Below are 20,543 nucleotides of genomic sequence, written 5' to 3'. Positions count from 1 at the left end.
TAAATAATGGAGGAAGAAAGAGACCTGATGAGAGAAATGTTCCCATTGAGGTCAACATTATTAGATAAAAAGTCAAAATTCAGACTTTTTCTTGAATTTTTTATTTTTTTTTATTTTTATTTTCCTCAGAATTCTGACTTTTTTCCTCAGACATCTGTAGAGGAAAAACAGACTGTGATACAGTGAAAAGACAATAAAAATGTTTATTTCATAACTCCAATCATTTATTGAACATAATGCAGTGTGAAGGACAGATGTACATACAGATTGTACTCGGTGTTGTTTAAATGGATCCCAGAAGAATTTACTCACAATCATCAAACAAAGAAAGATAATAAAAAATATCCGTACGAGGCGATGAGCAGTGAATCCTGCCTCAGTGTCATGTTAAACCTCCGTCCATGTAAATATTGATCGTTTTCCATAAAGTCAATCACAGCTGTCGGTGTTCAGTGCATTAGTAGTTACAGTGATGAGTTCATGACAGACACACGTTCACCACTCACAGGATGAACTTCATAAACTTCTTAGATTCAACGTCGCAAACGTTTCATGTTTGAGCTCAGACATTTCAAACAGTCACAGTTTTTCAGGTAAAAACATCAGAAAGTTTCAACATTCGAACAAAGACTTATTTTCTGCGTGTTTGATCGGTTTCAGGACAAAAACTGATCAGTTTGGTGTTTAAGTTTGTTTTTTTTAATTACTTTGACTGACGTGTTACAATTTAATAACTCAACGTTTTCATTTCCAGGTGACACGTCTGTTAAAGAGTGATGTCGTTAAATGGAGGAAAAACAAACTTAATCAATTCATCATTAAACACAAAATGAGGAAATTAACTGTCAGTATTGATGAACTATGTTTAATTCTTAAGTGGGTTCGTTGACTAAGAAACAGTGAGAACATGGTCGACACCAACAACTTTTAAAGACACTTAAGTTGAGTTTTCTGTTAAGAAAGTTAAAAAAATGATCAATAACTTCTTTATTTTAGTTAAAAATATGAACCAATTTCGTACCAATAAACTTGTCTTAGAATGTTGTTTAAATAAAATAAAAAACAATTAGAACTTTTACGATAATTAATCAGGAAAATAAATATATTAATTAACTAATAATCAAAATATTAATAAGCTTCAGCCCCGGTCAGAAATATAACAAGACATCTTCCAGTAACTCTCACACAGTAAAACAGTGTTAACATTAAATATACTGCTTTTAAATGATAAACATTTTGACATTACTTTGTGATTTCTGTCTTTTCTATAAAACCTTAATCTCAACAAACTGCTGTGGAGGCCGCAGGGTTCAATGTGTTATAATACTTATAATGTATAATATATTTATATATATTAATATATAGACTCTAATCTGGTGCATCATTAACTTCCTATGAGAGGACACAGACAAAGAGAACCGGTAAGATGGACAGCAGCAGAGACAGGGACACCAGGTTGGTGGTTCCGGAGGTCGACCCGTCTCCCTGGAACTGGACGAAGCCGGGCTGGTTGGTGGTGATCTGGCCGTTGATCCAGTCCTGGTACTGGGACACGCGGGTGTAGACTCCGGGGAAGCCGGCCTCAGCACAGCCTCGTCCAAAGCTCACCACGCCAGCCAGAACCCACGTCGAGCCGCTTTTACTGACCATCGGGCCGCCGGAGTCCCCCTGAGGGCCACACAGCGTTACAGCACCAGCAGACAGTAACTGAGTACTTTTACTCGAGTCATCTACAGAAATATAATGTTTATACCATTTTAAGCTACTTTATGCTTCAACTCTGTTACATTTCAGAGGGATATATTTTACTCTATTACATTTATTTATTCAGTTACAAGTTACTTCACAGATTGAGATTATAAATACAAAGTATAATTAATTAATGTATTTATTATGATGGCTTTAGTTTGTGGGTAATCACCATGATGGAATGTAACTAAGTACATTTACTCAAGTATTTTTTTTTACTTTGGTATTTTTACTTTCACTTTCTGTTGTAAGTAATATTTGAGTAGTACATTTACTCAAGTATGGTACTTAAGTAAAATTTTGAGGTACTTGTACTTTACTTGAGTATTTTTCATTATGCTACTTCATACTACTCCACTGCAGTTTGGAGGCCAATGTTGTACTTTTTACATTCATTTCATAACTTGAGTTACTAGTTACTTTGCAGATTACATGCTGCATCAGAGCCAAAGTAGAGCATTATTTACTTAATCAACAATCAGATTTAAAACAGACTGGTTCTGGTTCTGCTCCAGTTCAAAGTGTTAGCGGCTGATGGAGGAGGGTTCTCCACAGACTCACCTGGCAGGAGTCCTTTCCTCCCTCGTCCAGGCCGGCGCAGATCATGTTGCTGGTGATTGAACCGTACGCAGCGTCACACTGAGTGTTGGACACGACGGGGACACTCACCTCCTGCAGCCGCTGAGGGAAGCCCAGGGGAACTGAAGGAGACCGAGACATCAGTGTTAAACCTGCCGACAGGCTGTACCACTGCCTTCAGCATGTGTTGTTCTGCTGCCGTCTGACAAGAGATACAGAAGTATCTGCCGTCCACCAGCCCTCAGACTGTGAGACTCCTGAACTGTGTTTAATGTTCAGAATCGGACCAGTTTAAGAATTATTACAACTATACAACTCACTGTCGGTCTTGTTTGTGTATGTTGGTTTAGAGGCACATCTCCCTCGGCCCGGGGCTAACGTCTCTCTCAGCTCGGGGCTAACATCTCTCTCAGCTCGGGGCTAACATCTCTCTTAGCCGGGGGCTAACGTCTCCCTCAGGCTAAGTGCAGTGTGAAAGCACTACAGTAGTGCTCCCGTGAGTGCTTCAGGGTTCCTTGAAATGATAAAATGATTATATTAACTTCCCTGTAGAGAGAACAATGTGATGTTTCTGCGGCTGAAGCTGTAGAGAGTTAATGGTTGTTTTCTTTCTGCTGAGCCTCTCAGAGTGACTCATCCCTTTGGATCGCTCCTTCGAGCTCATGAGAGGACAGACGTCTGCACTTTGCACCACTGGTGACGTCATGGCAGGTTCATAAACTGATGGAGGAACTGATGGTATGAGGAGCAACAGGTTTGATCCTGTGGTCACAGTCATATTCATCTTTTATTCTCTCTGTTGTTCTTTCGGTCTCGCCCTGATGCTCAGGTGAGGGTTGGACAGACTCGTAAATCAAAACTGTTGCCTTCAGGCTCCAGCGCTGCCAGCAGATCTGATATCATGAACACCACAGTGTAACAAATACTGTATTACAAGCATCCTGCATTTAAGCATGACTTCAGGAAAAGCACAAAGTACTAACATCACAGTACCAAAAGTAAAAGTACTCATTAGGATTACTCCACTGCTGTTTTCCCCATTTTGAGGTTTTAATGTTGAAGGGAAACTTCAGTACTTTTCAACTTGGACCCTTTTTCTTATCTTTTTGACGGTGCGTCCACTTAAAGCTCTTGTTTACGCCAACGACTGGCTCGGCTTGTTATTCTGACATTATGGGATGGATGAGAACAGCCACCAAAAATCACTCTCGCCAAAACCACCAGACTCCATTTACAGAATCAGTCATTTTATCATTGTAAAAAACAAACAAACAAAATAAAACTCACCAAAACCATCTCGGTTCATCTTTCCACTTTTTCTAACAATCAGCAACTCTGGTTATGTCACAGTTAACCCTTAATTCACTGAGTTATATGGGTCTCGTGTTGTAGTTGCTCAGAAACACAACAATAAATAACAATAAATGTAAAAATGACTGAACAAATCTCACCGTCGGTTCGGATGGCTCCCCATCCGGTGACCCAGGAGGTCGTCCCGGCGTTGAAGACGCTGCTTGGCGCCGCCAGACACACCGGTCTGATGTAGTCGGTGAACTCAACAGGTGAGGACAGCTGCAACAGAGATATGTCGTTGTTGTTTGGCCTGTCATTGTAGTCCGGATGGTTGATGATCCTGATCACTGTCCGGGACTGCTCGTTAATGTTCGGGAGTTGTTGGGTCTCACGTCCAAGGTAAACGATGAGGTCGAACGTGAGGGTGCTGAGAAACAAAGAAAGACAACATGTTTAAATATGCGACGGACACACCCACAGGAAGGTTTCAATTATTGATCATCTTAGAATAGAGAAATGACTCTTTCAACCTTTTTCTTCTAAAAACCTAATTAGAAACTGTGGGGTGGACCAAAAATGTGACTTATCTAACGATACCTCACGTTTCCACTCACAACATCCCAGAATTTGAGTTTCCCACCCTGGGAGTGACATCATCAGAAAATGGCCGCCGTGTGACTATGGTCTATACCCTCATTTGTCAGGTGAAGTGCTGGGACGTGACGGGATCAGAGCTCACCTGGTGAAGCAGTGGGCAGCAGTCACGACCCACTGGTTGTTGATCAGGGAGCCTCCACAGAAGTGGCCGCCGCTCCTGTGCAGGCTGACCTGCCAGGGCCAGGCCCCTGCAGGAGCATCCTCCCCCCCCACGATCCTGGTGTTGAGCGGGGCGGTGCCACAAACTGGAGGGAAACAGGCAGAGGTCATGACACTGCTGTAGGTCGATGATGTTAGCGTGTTAGCATTGTCATCATGAGCTTGTATTTAGCCCAGTGTTGATGGGTATCAGAGTGCAGGAGGGAGGCGGGTGACTGCTCTCAGGTCAGTTTGATGTTGGTGAAACACATTTTTTTGACTTTCTTGGTGTGAACGAGCTGATCAGGTGGATATTAACCTCATATCTGTGCGTTATGAACAGACTCATAGCCAGGGAGCGATTAGCTTAGCTTAGCGTAAAGACTGGAATGGGGAAACAGCTCTATGACCTGATAAATAGCATGTTGTTTAACAAGAAAAGGTTTTTTGTAAAAAAAATTGATAAATTGTAATAACGTGAGTATATCTCATGTCTGAACTTTGGACAGAGCCAGGCTAACTGTTCCTCACAGGCTGTATGCTAAGCTAAGCTAAGCTAAGCTAAGCTAATGACCTCCTGATTCCAGCTCTGTAATTAACACGCAGACATGAGATTGATGACAGTTAAACTTCAGTGGGGATAAAAGAAATACTTCTCTCTCCCTCCAGTTTCATGAGTTTGTCTGGAAGCTGCTGTTCTGGATTAATGTTGAGAGTTTAAAGCTGTTTGAACTGTGACAGTTGTGTGTGTTTGTGTTAATTGTGTTGTGTGTGTTTTGTGAATTCGCTGTGTGTTTTCTTTGCAAAAGAGAAATTAATCGAATAAATTAAACTCAACTCACCATCTAGCTGTGCGTTGCTTCCTGCGGGGAGACAAAGAATAATCGCTCCATTAGTCAGGAAACCGTCAGCTTGTTTGTTGCACAGTGATTTTAAAATGTCTTCACGCGTTTGAATAAAACTGGACCATCTGGTTTCTCACATGTTCATGATAAACATGGCATGAGCTCAAACCACAGACGGAAACGATAAATAAAGAGAAGAAGTGAGAGACGTAGCTGATATCCGTCAAATCTTTCAGAGTCGTGTTTAAATGATTTATTTTAACATCCTATGATGCTTTGGACCGCCACAAATAATCACTGATACTGAGTGTCTGTCAACAGAGAGCTGAAGCTCCGACCCCTTTGTCTGGTAGTGAATGAAGACTAATGATGTACTGATCCAGTTGAACTGGGTCATGAGTCACATGATGTTTGTCAGTTTGTTGTGTTAAAGTCAAACCTCATGTAGTTTTGTGTTAAAGCGCTCAGTGAACTACATCGTCTCATCAGCACCAGAACCAACACCAGCATGGAGCCAACTGGGTCAGAAAAGCTCGTAAACAAGATGAACATCACAATAAATCTGCTCGTATTGACAACTGCAGTTCTGGTTCTGGTTCAGTTCTGTGAGCTGCTGATATACAGGAGCAGCTCTACAGTGTTTCAGTCAGGAGATGACGTCACTAACGACACCGTCGGCTGTCGTCTTTATAATGACGTGATTCAAACAGGATCAATACATCATCTGTCTCTTCATCACTACAGACAAAGCTCTGATCAATAAGGTCAATGAGGGGAACAGGAAGGGGCGGGGCTTCAGCTCTCTGTTATATGAAATCTTTTTATTGCTGTTTCTGTCTTAATTGTTCCTGAGTATCCTGCCTCTGCTTTGTTTGTCAAAGCACTTTGTAAACCCTGTTTACAAGGTGCTGTATAAAGTTATTATTATATTATTATATTATTATTATAGTGATAAGATCCAGACCAATAAGTTACTAAGTACAAAAGATATCTGACTGTCCTGTGTCAAATATTAACACTTGGGTTGGCGGTTCAGCTCAGACCAACCCAGATATCTTTCTCCAGAATAACTTTCAGAGTAACGTGGTGTTACACTGAGGACTGCACTGAGGTAAAGGTCTGCGATTATTGTTCTTTCAGTGAGTTATTTTCTGTGTAAAATCTTAATTTGTAAAGAAACTGAAATAGAAATGCTCAAATAAAGTACGTCACGGCTGAGACGGTCAGGAAGTGTTGCGTCCTGCAGAACCGTCCATCCAGGTGAAAACCAGGTGTTGAGTGAGACCCTGGACTCTTAGTGGTGTACCATCAGACTGCAGAGCTGCTGCTGTCCTCACTCCCTCCTCAGCGCTCCACCACTAATATATATGTATGTATTAAAGGGACATTATGTAGTTTTAGAGAAAAAAAAATCCAAACTCAGAATTTTTATATATACAATATTAATGAGGTCATAATACAAACTGTTTCCATCAGTGAATAAACGAGCTGCTCTCAGAGGAAAATAAGCTCCCAGAGCACTGTTTGAAGCTAGAAAGGTGGCAGGGTCCGCCACATTTAAACAAAATAAAACAGTGTAAACTGTGTTGTCCTTTAAGGTCAGTTTGTTTATTCATGAGTTTGTTTGTTTAGTTTTTTTAGACGTGTATAAAAAAAAATCAGCCAATGATCAGTCAAAGATCTGAACAATTCTTCACAAAATCTACATAATGCTCCTTTAATCACAAAGAGAGATGACAGATTCCTTTGTTACCTAATAAATCCTGACAAATCACCGAGCTCAGGTGTTGGACCTGTCCTGTGTCAACAGTCAACACTCACAGTCAAACTGGCTCTTCTGGATTTTCGTGCTGAGTGAAATATCTTTGAGATGAAACCTCTGATTCTGAAGTTTCTATCATTCCCTCTCTCACCTTACCTTACCTCACCTGTGGGAACAGGTGAGGTTACAAGTGTGTTCTTCACCTCTTTTTTAAACGAGCACATGAGACTGTCCAGACAGGAAAACTCCCAGTAAATACATGAACACACATCCTGATACAGTAAAAATGAACGGTCAGAAACAGAAGAGTCGACCTGTTCTATTCAGATTTCTTCACATTCAAATCAATAAATAAATCAGATTATCACACTGTTGCTCTACTGAGACATTATTAAACATCACTCACCTGAAACCGTGAAGGCCACGAGCACGCAGACTAACAGCTGCAGCTCCATGATGTGATCTCTGGACTGTGGCTGCTCGTAAATGCACAGGAAGCTGTGTGTCTGCTGTGAACCTGCCCACCTGCCAGGTGCATTGTCCTACTGTCATGCTCTGTCCAAGGCAACACGCCTCACACACCTGACACGCCTCACACACCTGACACACGCCCTCCTTTATAAACATAACCAAATATGTTTTGTTTTGCCCTGACTGTGTCACACTGTGTCTGCTGTGATGTGGAGTCCAGCTCCATCACAAAGTTGTTCCTGCTGCTGCTTCACTTCAGCTCTTCAGGTTCCTGTGGTGCCGTTCAGACAAGATAAAAGTCTGGCCCCTGGGGATTTTACTTTTTTCACATGGCCTGCCCTAAATTATCCTCTGCTTAAATCAGACAGAAGTTGCAATCACTGTCTCAGTGCAAAAATACATGTAATTCTTCTGTAAGTCAGACAGCATGCAGAAGTTTGATTGCAACTTCTGATCGACTTGTTCCTCTCCTGCACAACCTGAGCTATGAAATAGATGTGCAAAGTATTTTTCAAAGTATTTCTAAAATATATTGGTAAAGAAAATGACTTTTTCTCAGTCTTTCAGGCTGTGGCATCGGTGTGTAGCTGGATAAAATAATAAAATAAACAGTTTGTCGGACAGCTGAGTTAGTCCTGACCTCATAACTCAAAAATCCTCAGTGAGTGAGAACAGTCGGCTTCCGGTCATCACGAGTCTCTTTACTTTCTGACCTGTGCAGGATCTGAAGCTCCCTCTGGTGCCACCTGCTGGTAAAATAAAGAGTGACGCTGTGAACCTGGTGGTAATAATGATTTCAGTGACCTCCAGCTCACATCACGTATTAAATAAAGGTTTAATTAACTAATCATAAAACTATGTTGGGGCCACTAACTCACTACTTTTTTAAAGTTAACATACAAACAGTGATATAGTCCCTTTTTCACTGCTGTGTCTTGGCTGCAACCATTAGCCTAACAGCATCAGAATATATTACAATACTTAACTGTTGTCTGGTTTAATAGGAACATTACAAACTGTTGGTTAAATGTTGAATAAAACGTTTAAAAATGTCCTTCTGAGAGGTGTTTCTCGTTTCGAAGCAGCCTCTCACCAATACTCCATCTGAAAAACTATCAATTTTAGGCCTTTTTGGTCGTCTGAATAATATGCAGTCTTGTGAAAGTCATTTAATTAATTAGGACTCATCATTAACGTCTTACCAAATATTCGGCATTAAAACAACTTGTTAATCAGGCACGAAGTGTACATTTAAGCCTGATAGTATGGACATCAGGTGTTTAACGGATCATTTAATTCGTGTACTCATTTATCTGGTTGCGTTTATAAATGTGAAACATGATCTTCCTGCTCAGTTCGTCTGAGACTCGCAGTATTTGCTCTATTTGTACTTTAAACTGACTGTTTCACTGTTTTCACACGCGGACTGTTTCTCCGTCCGACCAGAAGCTTGTAGAAACTTCCCGAACTCACGCTTCCGGGTTACGTCATCACGCCGAGAACCGTCGCTGAGCTCTGTGATTGGACGACAGCAGACGGTGTGGGGAAAGCTCGAGAAACAACCAGACTGGAGAGAGAGAGTATAAATGAGGGCGAGGATGAAGAGAGCATCATACAGCAGCCACACAGAGACCAGAGGAGACACCACAGAAGAAAAACTTCTTCTTCTTTTCTTTATATCTTCATCTTTTAACAAGGGTAAGTACACTACTTCAGTTCAATCTGTGTTGCTTTCGTCTGAAATATCCTTAACATTATGTGCGAATTATAGAAATATTGTTACTTTTTGTTGGATTAAATCGCTACTTGGTATCTTCTCATACTGAATGAACATTTCACCAAACTCCATTAGAAAAACTGTCAATTTTGGACGCATTGGGCGTTTGAATAGGTGCTACAGCTTTCTCCTTGAGTTTAAATTTAAGCTACTGGTGTTAAAATAAGCTATGTGATAAAGTATGTGTCGCCTTGTGAATATTGTAATGAGGTTAATAGAAAGATAACACTTCGCCAACCTGCATCTGAATAGCTGTCAGATTTAGACTGCAGTGGTCATTGGACCTGTCAGACTAATTTTAATTTACAGTCAGTTATTTATCCAAAGACAATAATCTCTTCTTTGACTCGTCAATAATTGTTTAAGGTTGTAATGGCCAGTTGTGCTCCATGCTTATGACTCCACAGTCCAGGGCTCAGACAGCTCTGTTGCATTTTCAGAAAACAATATGCTCTTACAGAAGCAATAATGTTTGTTGTTGGTATTTAATTTTCTGACTTTCCTTTCTGATTTTTGTCTCTGCATCTGTAGGACACAAACTGAAACAATCGACATGGCTCCAGCTAAAGGTGTAGCGATCGGCATCGACCTGGGCACCACCTACTCCTGTGTGGGGGTGTTCCAGCACGGAAAAGTAGAAATCATCGCCAACGACCAGGGCAACAGGACCACGCCCAGCTATGTGGCGTTCACTGACACCGAGAGGCTCATCGGGGACGCGGCCAAGAACCAGGTGGCTCTGAACCCCAGCAACACTGTGTTTGATGCCAAGAGGCTGATTGGAAGAAAGATAGATGATCCGGTGGTTCAGGCTGACATGAAGCACTGGCCCTTCAAGGTGGTTGGAGAAGGAGGGAAGCCTAAAATTCAGGTGGAGTACAAAGGGGAGGACAAAAGCTTCTACCCTGAGGAGATCTCCTCCATGGTCCTGGTGAAGATGAAGGAGATTGCTGAGGCCTACCTCGGCCAGCAGGTGTCCAACGCAGTCGTCACAGTCCCAGCGTACTTCAACGACTCCCAGCGACAGGCGACTAAAGACGCGGGCGTCATCGCAGGACTGAACGTCCTGAGGGTCATCAACGAGCCGACGGCAGCCGCCATCGCGTACGGTCTGGACAAAGGCAAGACAGGAGAGCGTAACGTCCTGATCTTTGACCTGGGCGGAGGCACCTTCGACGTGTCCATCCTGACCATCGAGGACGGCATCTTTGAGGTGAAGGCCACGGCTGGAGACACTCACCTGGGCGGAGAAGACTTTGACAACCGCATGGTGAACCACTTTGTGGAGGAATTCAAGAGGAAACACAAGAAGGACATCAGCCAGAACAAGAGAGCCTTGAGGAGGCTGCGCACAGCTTGTGAGAGGGCCAAGAGAACCCTGTCCTCCAGCTCCCAGGCCAGCATCGAGATCGACTCTCTGTACGAGGGCGTCGACTTCTACACCTCCATCACCAGGGCTCGCTTTGAGGAGCTGTGCTCCGACCTGTTCAGGGGAACATTGGAGCCGGTGGAGAAAGCCCTGAGGGACGCCAAGATGGACAAGGCTCAGATCCAGGACATCGTCCTGGTTGGAGGCTCCACACGAATCCCCAAAATCCAGAAACTCCTGCAGGATTTCTTCAACGGCAGGGAGCTGAACAAGAGCATCAACCCAGACGAGGCGGTGGCGTACGGTGCCGCCGTCCAGGCCGCCATCCTCACAGGCGATACCTCAGGCAACGTTCAGGACCTGCTGCTGCTGGACGTGGCCCCTCTGTCCCTGGGCATCGAGACAGCTGGAGGAGTCATGACATCCCTGATTAAACGCAACACCACCATCCCCACTAAACAAACCCAGGTGTTCACCACCTACTCTGACAACCAGCCCGGGGTCCTCATCCAGGTCTACGAGGGGGAGAGAGCCATGACCAAGGACAACAACCTGCTGGGCAAGTTCGAGCTGACGGGAATCCCACCTGCTCCACGAGGGGTCCCACAGATCGAGGTCACCTTCGACGTGGACGCCAACGGCATCCTGAACGTGTCCGCGGTGGACAAAAGCACCGGCAAAGAGAACAAGATCACCATCACCAACGATAAGGGCCGTCTGAGCAAAGAAGAGATCGAGAGGATGGTGCAGGACGCCGACAGATACAAAGCTGAGGACGACCGTCAGAGGGAAGTAATCGCTGCCAAGAACTCCCTGGAGTCGTACGCCTTCAACATGAAGAGCGCCGCGCAGGACGACAGCTTAAAGGGCAAAGTGAGCGAGGAGGAGCGGAAGAAGCTGATCGAGAAGTGTGACGAGACCATCAGCTGGCTGGAGAACAACCAGCTGGCTGATAAAGACGAGTACCAGCACCAGCAGAAAGAGCTGGAGAAAGTGTGTCAGCCCATCATCAGCAGGTTGTATCAGGGAGGAACGCCTGCAGGCAGCTGTGGAGAGCAGGCAGGAGCCGGCTCCCAGGGGCCCACCATCGAGGAGGTGGACTAGAGTGGCCCTTCATCTGGACTCTGATCACTGGGACTGTTTGGTATTCATAAGTTTGGTCTGTCACTTAATCTGTCTTGAATAAGTTATGAAGATGCAGATGTTTAAAAGATTTGTATTTGAATGTACCCGCTGCTACAGTCACCTAATTTAACTTGGGGATTAATAAAGTTATCTATCGATCTAAAGACGTTCCATGTAAATATTTTTCACCAGGATCACGACTGCGGTTTAAAATAAATCTCTCACTTCATGTCGTTGTATTTGAGCTAAAGATTTATAAAATACTGAAGTTTTGTATCATTTCTGTCACGTTCATGTGTTTTTCATCTCTGCCTTGCTGGACTTTGCAATAAAGATGAAAAATAATTTTTTTCTGGTTATTGGTTTAATTTTTCTGGTTTACATGTTAAATTATTCAGATGTTGGATTACAAAATTATGTTTTAATAGACGGACTGTAGACGAACTGTCGAGGAAGCTTCAGTTTCTGCCTCCTAACAAGGTTTTGTGTCCGACCAACAGAGACGCCCGAGTATAAAGATCAGAAGTTCAGGCTGTTAGCAGGTGAAGTTGTCCTGTGGCAGCAGGAGTCAGGAGGACACTTATTATTTTATCCAGCTGTTTCCAGGCGTGGCTGCAGTGCGTACAAACGACCACCAGGTGGCGCCTGTGACCCGTCCGGACTACATCTCTGCTCCTCATAGGTCCAAAGTCCAGTAACTGAAGAGTTCATGATGTTTCATGATGAATCAAACACTCCATCAGTTAACACGAGCAGAGTATTTTCACAGCGTGGTATAAGCAGTGATGGAATGTAACTAAGTACATTTACTCAAGTACTGTACTTAAGTACGGCTTTGACGTACTTTATACTTTCTCTGGAGGCAAATATTGTACTTTTACTCCACTACTACTTACTAGTTACTTTGCAGATTACTTGCTGCATCAATTTTAAATTAATCTGTACATATGGACATATGTATATTTTTGATACTGAAGTACTTACTGAGTACAAGTAAAGATATCACGTTAAAATATTACTTTGGTAAAAAGAGTCTCCCGTATGAATAGTACTCGAGTAAAAGTCAACAGGGTAGATACACAGATTGTATTTGTTGTTGTGGAAATGTATTTCAAAAATAATATTTAAAAATTACAATAAGATACGATGATAACATCTTTATTTAGTTTATTTAGACTAGTCCTTTAACTGATCCTGCAGTCAGAAGCTGAAATGATTGAGGGAGCGACTCTAACACTCAAAAACGATCCAGAAGAAGCGATTTGATTCCTCCATCAGTTTCACATCAACACAGCTTCACATCAGCACAGCAACAGATAACAAGACCTTTCTGCAGTGTTGAGGGTAAAGCTGCCACGACAGAAGATATTCTGTGTACCAGCGCCGAAAATAAAGATCTGCAGAGTTTCCCTCGATCGTGACGCTCACAGAGACAAAGAAGAGATTACACTGCAGAGGAGTGGACCTCTTTGAATCCTCTGGACACACGACACAGTTTATGTTTAATATCTGATTTAACATAAGATCCTCTCCTTTAATCCTTCTGTTATAAAAGTCATATCTTCACCATCGCTCCAGACACATCCCAACATTCAAGCTCACAACTTCTTAATATTTCATCTATAATAATAATAATAATAATAATAATAATTAATCTCATACACGTTACAGAAATGAATCAGAATCTTTGAACATTTAAACAAAGGCTCATTTATTGTCTGTTGGTCTTATGATGGACATATTTCTGCATTTTCTGACATTTTGAAGACAAAACGATGGAGTAAACAATAACAATCCAATCAAAAGTATAACGGGACATCTTTTACAAAGCCTCCTATGAGAGGACGAAGAGTGAGGAGAGGAGCAGCGAGACGGACAGCAGCAGAGGAGCTGCGAGCTGAGCGGCTCCAGAGTAGACGAAGCCGGGCTTGTCGGTGGGGATCTGGCTGTTGATCCAGGACTGGTACTTGGATACTCGGGCGTAGCCTGACGGGATTTTGGGCAGCGCACAGCCTCCTGCACTCACAAAACTCACCACTCCACCCTGAACCCACGTGGTGTCGGTTTTCCTCACCAACGGGCCGCCTGCATCGCCCTGCACAGAGACACAAGCCTCAGTTACATCGCCGGCAAACAGAGGGGGAAGTAACTAAGTACATTTAGTCAAGTAGTGTTCTTAAGAAGAAGAAGAGTTTAAAGGTACTGAGTATTTCAGCTTTCTGTTACTTTATACTTCCACCCCACAACAGTTCAGAAGCAAATATTGTCCTTTTAACTGTACTGCGTTTATTTAAACACTTTAGTTACTAGTTACTTTGCAGATTACCTACTGCATCAGAGCATTTAAAATTAATTTGTACATACTTGATACTTCTGCTCTACTAAATTTTGGAGGCAAATATTGTACATTTTACTCCACTACATTTATTTGCACACTTTAGTTACTAGTTACCCAAAAGTACCCAAAGGCTTCTTCACTTCTAACTAACTGGAGAGCTGCAGACTTTAAACTCTGTGTGGGAGTGTCCTTACATGGTGTGGGAGTGTCCTTACAGAGTGTGGGAGTGTCCTCACATGGTGTGGGAGTGTCCTTACATAGTGTGGGAGTGTCCTTACAGAGTCGTTAAGGACACGTGTGAGCTCTGAGTTTCAGAGTCGTGAGGACCACTTGTGGGTCGTTGACCCAACCGGCCTTCATGCGGGCCAGCAGAATGTACCCCGTATGGGACAATTTGCCAAAAAGTCAAACTTTTCCTTTGAAGTGTTTCCATGTCACGCGTTTCCCAAAACAGAAGACACATGTTGAAGCCGGCAGTTCAGTGAAAATGTTAACGTCGCCCTGAAGCATCATGGGACTCTGACTAACGTGGACGCTAACTGGAGACGACATGGACAGCTCTGTTAAACGTGTGTGTGTTGACAGCTCGATGGAGAGTTTTGCAGACACACTCACCGAGCAGGTGCCCTTTCCTCCGCCGCTCGTGCCGGTGCACATCATGTTGTTGGTGATCGTCCTGAACACGTCGTTACACTCTTTGTTGGACACGATGGGGATGCTCACCTCCTGCAGCCTCTCGGGAAGCGGAAGATCAGCTGATGAAAAAGAAGACATTTCAAATATATTGTATATTTGATCTGATGCATGTTGTTGCTCTGAGCCACAGAGCGCCATGAAAACACATCAGACGGTGGTGAGCCTCCAGTTCTGTATGTTATTTGCTTTAATGTGTTCTTCAGGTCGGATTATTTGAAAATGTGTTATTTCTTGACAAACTGTCTGTTTTTCTGGCTGACCTTAAGAATCTGATGGCTGATATCATGTATCTGCATTACTGAGTGTATTGGAGACATCGTGTGTGGATATTTTATTAAATTCATGTTTCAGGAAATAGGTGTGTACTGAAAGTACATAAACAAGAAACAGATGCCTTCCTGTGATCAAATCTTAATTGTTTGATTCTGTATAAACAGTTTTGTTGTAATTAAACTCCTTTGCTGCAGTCTCTGCATTTTTCCTGAAGAATATTTTATCTACAACATGACTTGGCGTCACGAACAGGATTGGACAGGATTTGATCTGAAGAGAAGACGTCTGCTGTGTGGCTGGGTGACACCGAGGCGCCTGCGTTAAAGAGGTAAGAGACATCCAGCCGTTTCTGTTCATATGCAGCCTCTCAAGGTCAGTGCAGCAAGCAGTATCTATTCTACTTTTACAACTAAACACAGATAAGACTGAGCTCCTTATCATTTCTCCAGATAACAAAACTTCCCCGGTGGCTCACTGAAGTGCACATCACGCACAGCATACGTAGAAAGACGAACCAAAGATGTTAAAGACGTAAAAGACGTGAACAGACAGAGAGGGAGGCTGAATGGGGAGAAAAGGCGTGTTAGTGTCTCGTATCTGCAGAGAGTTTCTTATTTTCTCTCTTTGTTGCTGCTCGGGACGCTTTACCAACCCAACATGTGGCTATTTGACGTCCTGGGAATGAGACTCAACAATCAACTATCTTTGTGGTGCGTTCAGGAACAGCTGGGACAAATCCTACTGATTCTACCTTTAACTTTAATAGTCTTTGAATTATATTAATATGACGTGAGCTTCAGTTAGCTTTGACCACAAATGTCCTTCAGAGGGAGACTTTGTACTCTGATACTCTGAGTACATGTCAGAGCCTGTACTCCGTACTTCTACTTTTACCAGTCCCCGTACTTCTACTGGAGGACAGACTGTGTGGACTGTCTACGTATATTTTGATGCTAATTATTTTGTACTTGTACTCTAGTAAAATGTTTAAGGGCTTCTTCCACCTCTGTTTTTCCTTTTTTGGTGCTCTTTCATCACGTCATCTTCTTGTGCCACTGATTTATATCTTTGTGTCGTCTTGTGTTGAAGTTCGATAAGATTTAATCCGTACAATCATTCACTACAAACAATACATTTAGAAATGAAGAATAAATTCTTACTGTTAGTTCGGATTCTTCCCCATCCGGTGACCCAGCAGCTCGACCCGGCGTTGAAGACGCTGCGGTCCGCCGCCAGGCACACCGGTCTGATGTAGTTGGTGAACGTAACAGGTGAAGAGAGCTGCACCAAGGCTACGTCGTTGTCGAATGTGTTGGGATTAAAGTTTGGATGGCTGATCACCCGGGACACGGTGCGGGTCACCTCGTTAGGGCTCGTGGATTGTAGTGAGTCACGTCCGAGGATGACCCTGTAACTGGATGTCGACGGGCTGAGAAACAGAAAAGACAACATGTTTCAATGTTTCTACTCTGCTGTGACTGTTAATGATGTTCAATAAACAAGACAACATGAGAAATATGGTCGTTATTGGAGTTCATTGATATGTATAAAGTTTTATTCTTTTGAAAGTTCATTAGTTCGTCAGTTTGAGCAGAATAAGCCTTTAATTTGAAAACGTCAGTCAGCAGCAGCCACAGTGGAACAGAAGGCTCACTGTGGGAAATGAGGCTATAATTTAAAATGAAGTCAAAGTTTTCCACACAAAGGTGTGTTCACAGGGAGGACCACTGCACGTGTGAAAAAGGTCATAAAAAGCCTCCTGCGGCTCCAGAGTGTGGCGGTACCGGCAGTACACGCTCACAGGCCGGCCCAACCAATATCAACAAAAAACAGGGACAGCTACGGGAAATTCCCGATGTCCGCTACTTGGACAATAAACCAATAAACAAATGTCACACTGAAGGTGTAGCGGGGCTGCAGGGTTTCAAGGGGATCCAGAATAAACTGAAGTTACTAAAAGATCTGAATCACCTGCAGTTAGTCTTGAGGGATTTTGGAAAATCAGCCCAAAAGAAAGAAAGATAGCAAGTTTCAAACGATGGGACTGCTACAAGAGGAAGCTGCATGTGGTCTGATAAACTGCCTCCAATGACGTCACTCAGTGGCTGAGTTGCACTGTGGGTAATGTAGGCACCAGGTTTAGAAAATGAAGAAGAGGAATAAAAAAGGTGATATTTCTGTTTTTAAACTGTCCAGAATGAGTCGACAAAGAATAACAGTCAAAGCTCTTCACATTGTCCAGACGGCGTGTCGCCGGCTGTACATGAACCTTCGAATGTGTTGATCTTTACAGCCCAGTGTGGGTGTTGGATGGGCGTGTGTGTGAGTGGTATGCCATGAAGCGATAAACCACAAGGTTTGATAGCAATGGATAACGATATTATTGCCATGCGAGGTGCTGACCAGCACATCAGGAGCAGTCTGAGGTTCAGTATCAAGGAGACTTCGACATGCAGACCAGGGGAATCGAACCAGCGACCGTCCGATAATGAGACGCTGACTCCACCCCTGAGCCACGGCCGCTCTTTCAGTTATGTCTTTTTTACAAGGGGTTACTGTAGGTGGCTTATCAATAAAACTGTAAAATGTTTTATGTGATGTTTGGAGTTGAGGCTTGTGACTATCCAACGACCGAAAGACTCACGCAGCTGTCAAACATCGGATGGTTTTATTGGTAAGTCATTAACAGGACGGACACTAGAAGATTCTCATGTGAGTGGTGACGTCGTGTCCTTATCAGTGATAAAACTATAAAACCATTTTATTTTGTGATTACAGGCACCCAAAGGACACTTTGTTACTCGTAACCTCTGTTGGTGATTTGACCAGATGACTGCATTTTTTAAAACAGCTCACACACAATCACGCTAGAAACCTGTGACTCTCACCATGTTTGACTCTGTTTCATGTGTATAGTAGAAGTAATTTCAATGTCTTCAGTGGTCTTATTTTGTTTTTATTTATTTTTTCTATGCTGCAAAAATAATTTCTGCTTGTGGAACCAAAACGTTCTGAACTGACCTGAAGCAGCTGTAATGCTATTCGACTGTTAGCATGAAGACAAACACGGTGAGTGTTTTTGTCTCCTGCTCACTGTTTTCAGACGGGTGAGGTGCTGAGTCACGTGACAGGATCAGAGCTCACCTGACCAAACACTGGGCAGCAGTCAGGACCCACTGGTTGTTGATCAGGGAGCCTCCACACACATGCTGGCCTGTGATCTGCAGGCTGACCTGCCAGGGCCAGGACCCGACGGCAGCAGTGTTACCGCCTACGATCCTGGTGTTGAGCGGTGCCGTGCCGCAAACTGGAGAGAGACAGTCAGAGTTCATGTCAGGTTTTTATAGTGTGGAAATCAGCATCATCATCTTGTTTTTAAACTTTGAACAGAGCCAGGCTAGCTGTTTCCCCCTGCTTCCAGTCTTTATGCTAAGCTAAGCTAAGCTAATCACCTCCTGCCTCCAGCTCAATACGTAACACACAGACAACAGACTGATATTGATCCTCTCATCTCACTCGCAGTAAGAAAGTCAATAAATGTACGAAAAGCAGCTTATCAAACAAAATGTGTGAGCTAATGTTAGCAAGTTAGCATCTGCCTGAAGCAGAGCAGGAGCGAACAGGAAGTCAGTTTTAGAGGTGTTCTGTCATCTGATCATCAGAGTTATGAGGACTCGTCCTGAGTGTCTCCATCAGATTTTATGACCCTTTAACCAACTTCTGTGTAGAAATCAGTATTTCACTCTCGACCAGGCGACTGAAACCTGCTGCACGTCAAACCTGCATTGTTTCAAACCTTTCAACAGAGAAACTGAAGTAAGAGAACGAAACTCACCATCTAACTGTGCGTTGCTTCCTGTGGGAGAGACAAAGAATAAAACGTGTTATTATTATTTTTTTGTACAGTGATTTCAAAATCTCTTCATACGTGTCATTACTCAGAAAATCAAACATTTAAGAAAAGTTGTTAGAAAACTGGTCACCCTTTAAAGTTCTGACTTTAACTCATAATTCTGACTTTAACTTATAATTCTGACTTTAACTCATAATTCTGACTTTTACTTATAATTCTGACTTTAACTCATAATTCTGACTTTAACTCATAATTCTGACTTTAACTTATAATTTTGACTTCAACTCATAATTCTGACTTTAACTCATAATTCTGACTTTAACTTATAATTTTGACTTTAACTCATAATTCTGACTTTAACTCATAATTCTGACTTTAACTTATAATTTTGACTTTAACTCATAATTCTGACTTTAACTCATAATTCTGACTTTAACTTATAATTTTGACTTTAACTCATAATTCTGACTTTAACTCATAATTTTGACTTTAACTCGTAATTCCATGTACTGAACACACCCTTCATTAGAAAAGACGATTATTTACAGCTGAAAACACAAAGACTGAACTGTCCTCGGTTGAACAGAAGATTCATACATGGTTCAGACGTCTTTTCATGATAAATACTAAATAAATGAGATTATCCACACTGTTCCTCTGAGACATTATTAACAGCACTCACCTGTAACCGCTAAGGCCACAACAACACACACTAACAGTTTGACCTCCATGATGTGAATCCTCCAGCCAACTGTGTCTGGTAATCAGGTGAGAAGCTGATCAGTCTGGAGCAGGAAGGTTTGACTGAGCCTCGCTGAGACCTGCGATATTTATATGGGAGGTCGACTCCACTCGCTCAGACTGAGGAAGAAGTTGTAAAGCTGCAGATGTTCAGGAGCAGAGAGTCAAATGAGGCCGCCCACACTGTGAAGTTCAACACGTGTGAGGTACTTTGAGTGTACTTACTACTTAATACTTCCATTTTGGAGGCAAATATTGTACTTTTTTTTCTTCACTACATTTACTTTACTCACTTCAGTTACTTCTTTTCAGATTACACGCTGCATCAGAGCCAAAGTAGCACATTTTAAATGAATTTATCGTACCTTTTCTTTTTTTTCTGCCCGCTCAAACTTGTTTTTGGAAAATGCTGCATAAATAAAGTTTATCATCAGTTAATGATTGAAACTGTTCAATAGTTAACTAATAAACAGTTGTTTTTTTTAAATGTCAAAACCACTTATCTCAAGGTCGAAGGAGCAACTTTACGGTAAGAGTTGCGGCCGTGCCCTGATAGCGTGGAGTTTATTGCTTTTCATGGTAAACGTTGCTCTGATGTTACATCACCACGTCACATAGTTTCTGTTTCCGGAGCGTCGGTGATATCTGAGGTGTGGACAGTCCAAAGGACACTGAAGCACCCACCGCAGCCTTCATGCTCATCCTGCTGCCCAGAGATACAGAAGTATCATCTGATGACAGAGCATCTCCTCTCGTCACGAGAGCTCATCATCCACACCTCACAATACAATGCTTCATTATTTTGAGCGACTATAACTTTCATTTCTTCACTCGCCTGTCGTATAATAAGTGACCCTTTAACTTTCTATAGCAGCGT

The 20,543-nt window shown here is 42.7% G+C and overlaps 2 protein-coding genes across 2 annotated transcripts; one reads left to right on the top strand and one right to left on the bottom strand.

Moving 5' to 3' along the window:
* Positions 1–224: 224 nt before the first annotated feature.
* On the bottom strand, positions 225–19,656 carry LOC311268520 (transmembrane protease serine 9-like; the record flags this gene model as incomplete). Its single annotated transcript, XM_084372198.1, has 15 exons — positions 225–1,668; positions 2,311–2,450; positions 3,780–4,048; positions 4,361–4,523; positions 5,259–5,279; positions 7,430–7,548; positions 8,916–9,061; positions 9,876–10,967; positions 11,124–11,357; positions 13,612–13,860; positions 14,719–14,858; positions 16,233–16,501; positions 18,217–18,379; positions 18,908–18,928; positions 19,608–19,656. The coding sequence occupies 15 exons, from the start codon at positions 19,654–19,656 to the stop codon at positions 1,393–1,395; spliced, it is 3,351 nt and encodes a 1,116-aa protein (XP_084228324.1). The 3' UTR covers positions 225–1,392.
* On the top strand, positions 9,102–12,114 carry LOC311268116 (heat shock 70 kDa protein 1). The gene is made up of 2 exons (XM_084371505.1): positions 9,102–9,192; positions 9,803–12,114. The coding sequence occupies exon 2, from the start codon at positions 9,825–9,827 to the stop codon at positions 11,742–11,744; it is 1,920 nt and encodes a 639-aa protein (XP_084227631.1). The 5' UTR covers positions 9,102–9,192; positions 9,803–9,824; the 3' UTR covers positions 11,745–12,114.
* Positions 19,657–20,543: the final 887 nt, after the last annotated feature.

This window comes from Pagrus pagrus (assembly GCF_965226575.1).
Source record: "Pagrus pagrus genome assembly, chromosome: 13".
In the NCBI taxonomy this organism is placed as follows: domain Eukaryota; kingdom Metazoa; phylum Chordata; class Actinopteri; order Spariformes; family Sparidae; genus Pagrus; species Pagrus pagrus.
Note: the sequence above shows the minus strand (reverse complement) of the source record. Positions and strands in the feature narration are given on the sequence as shown.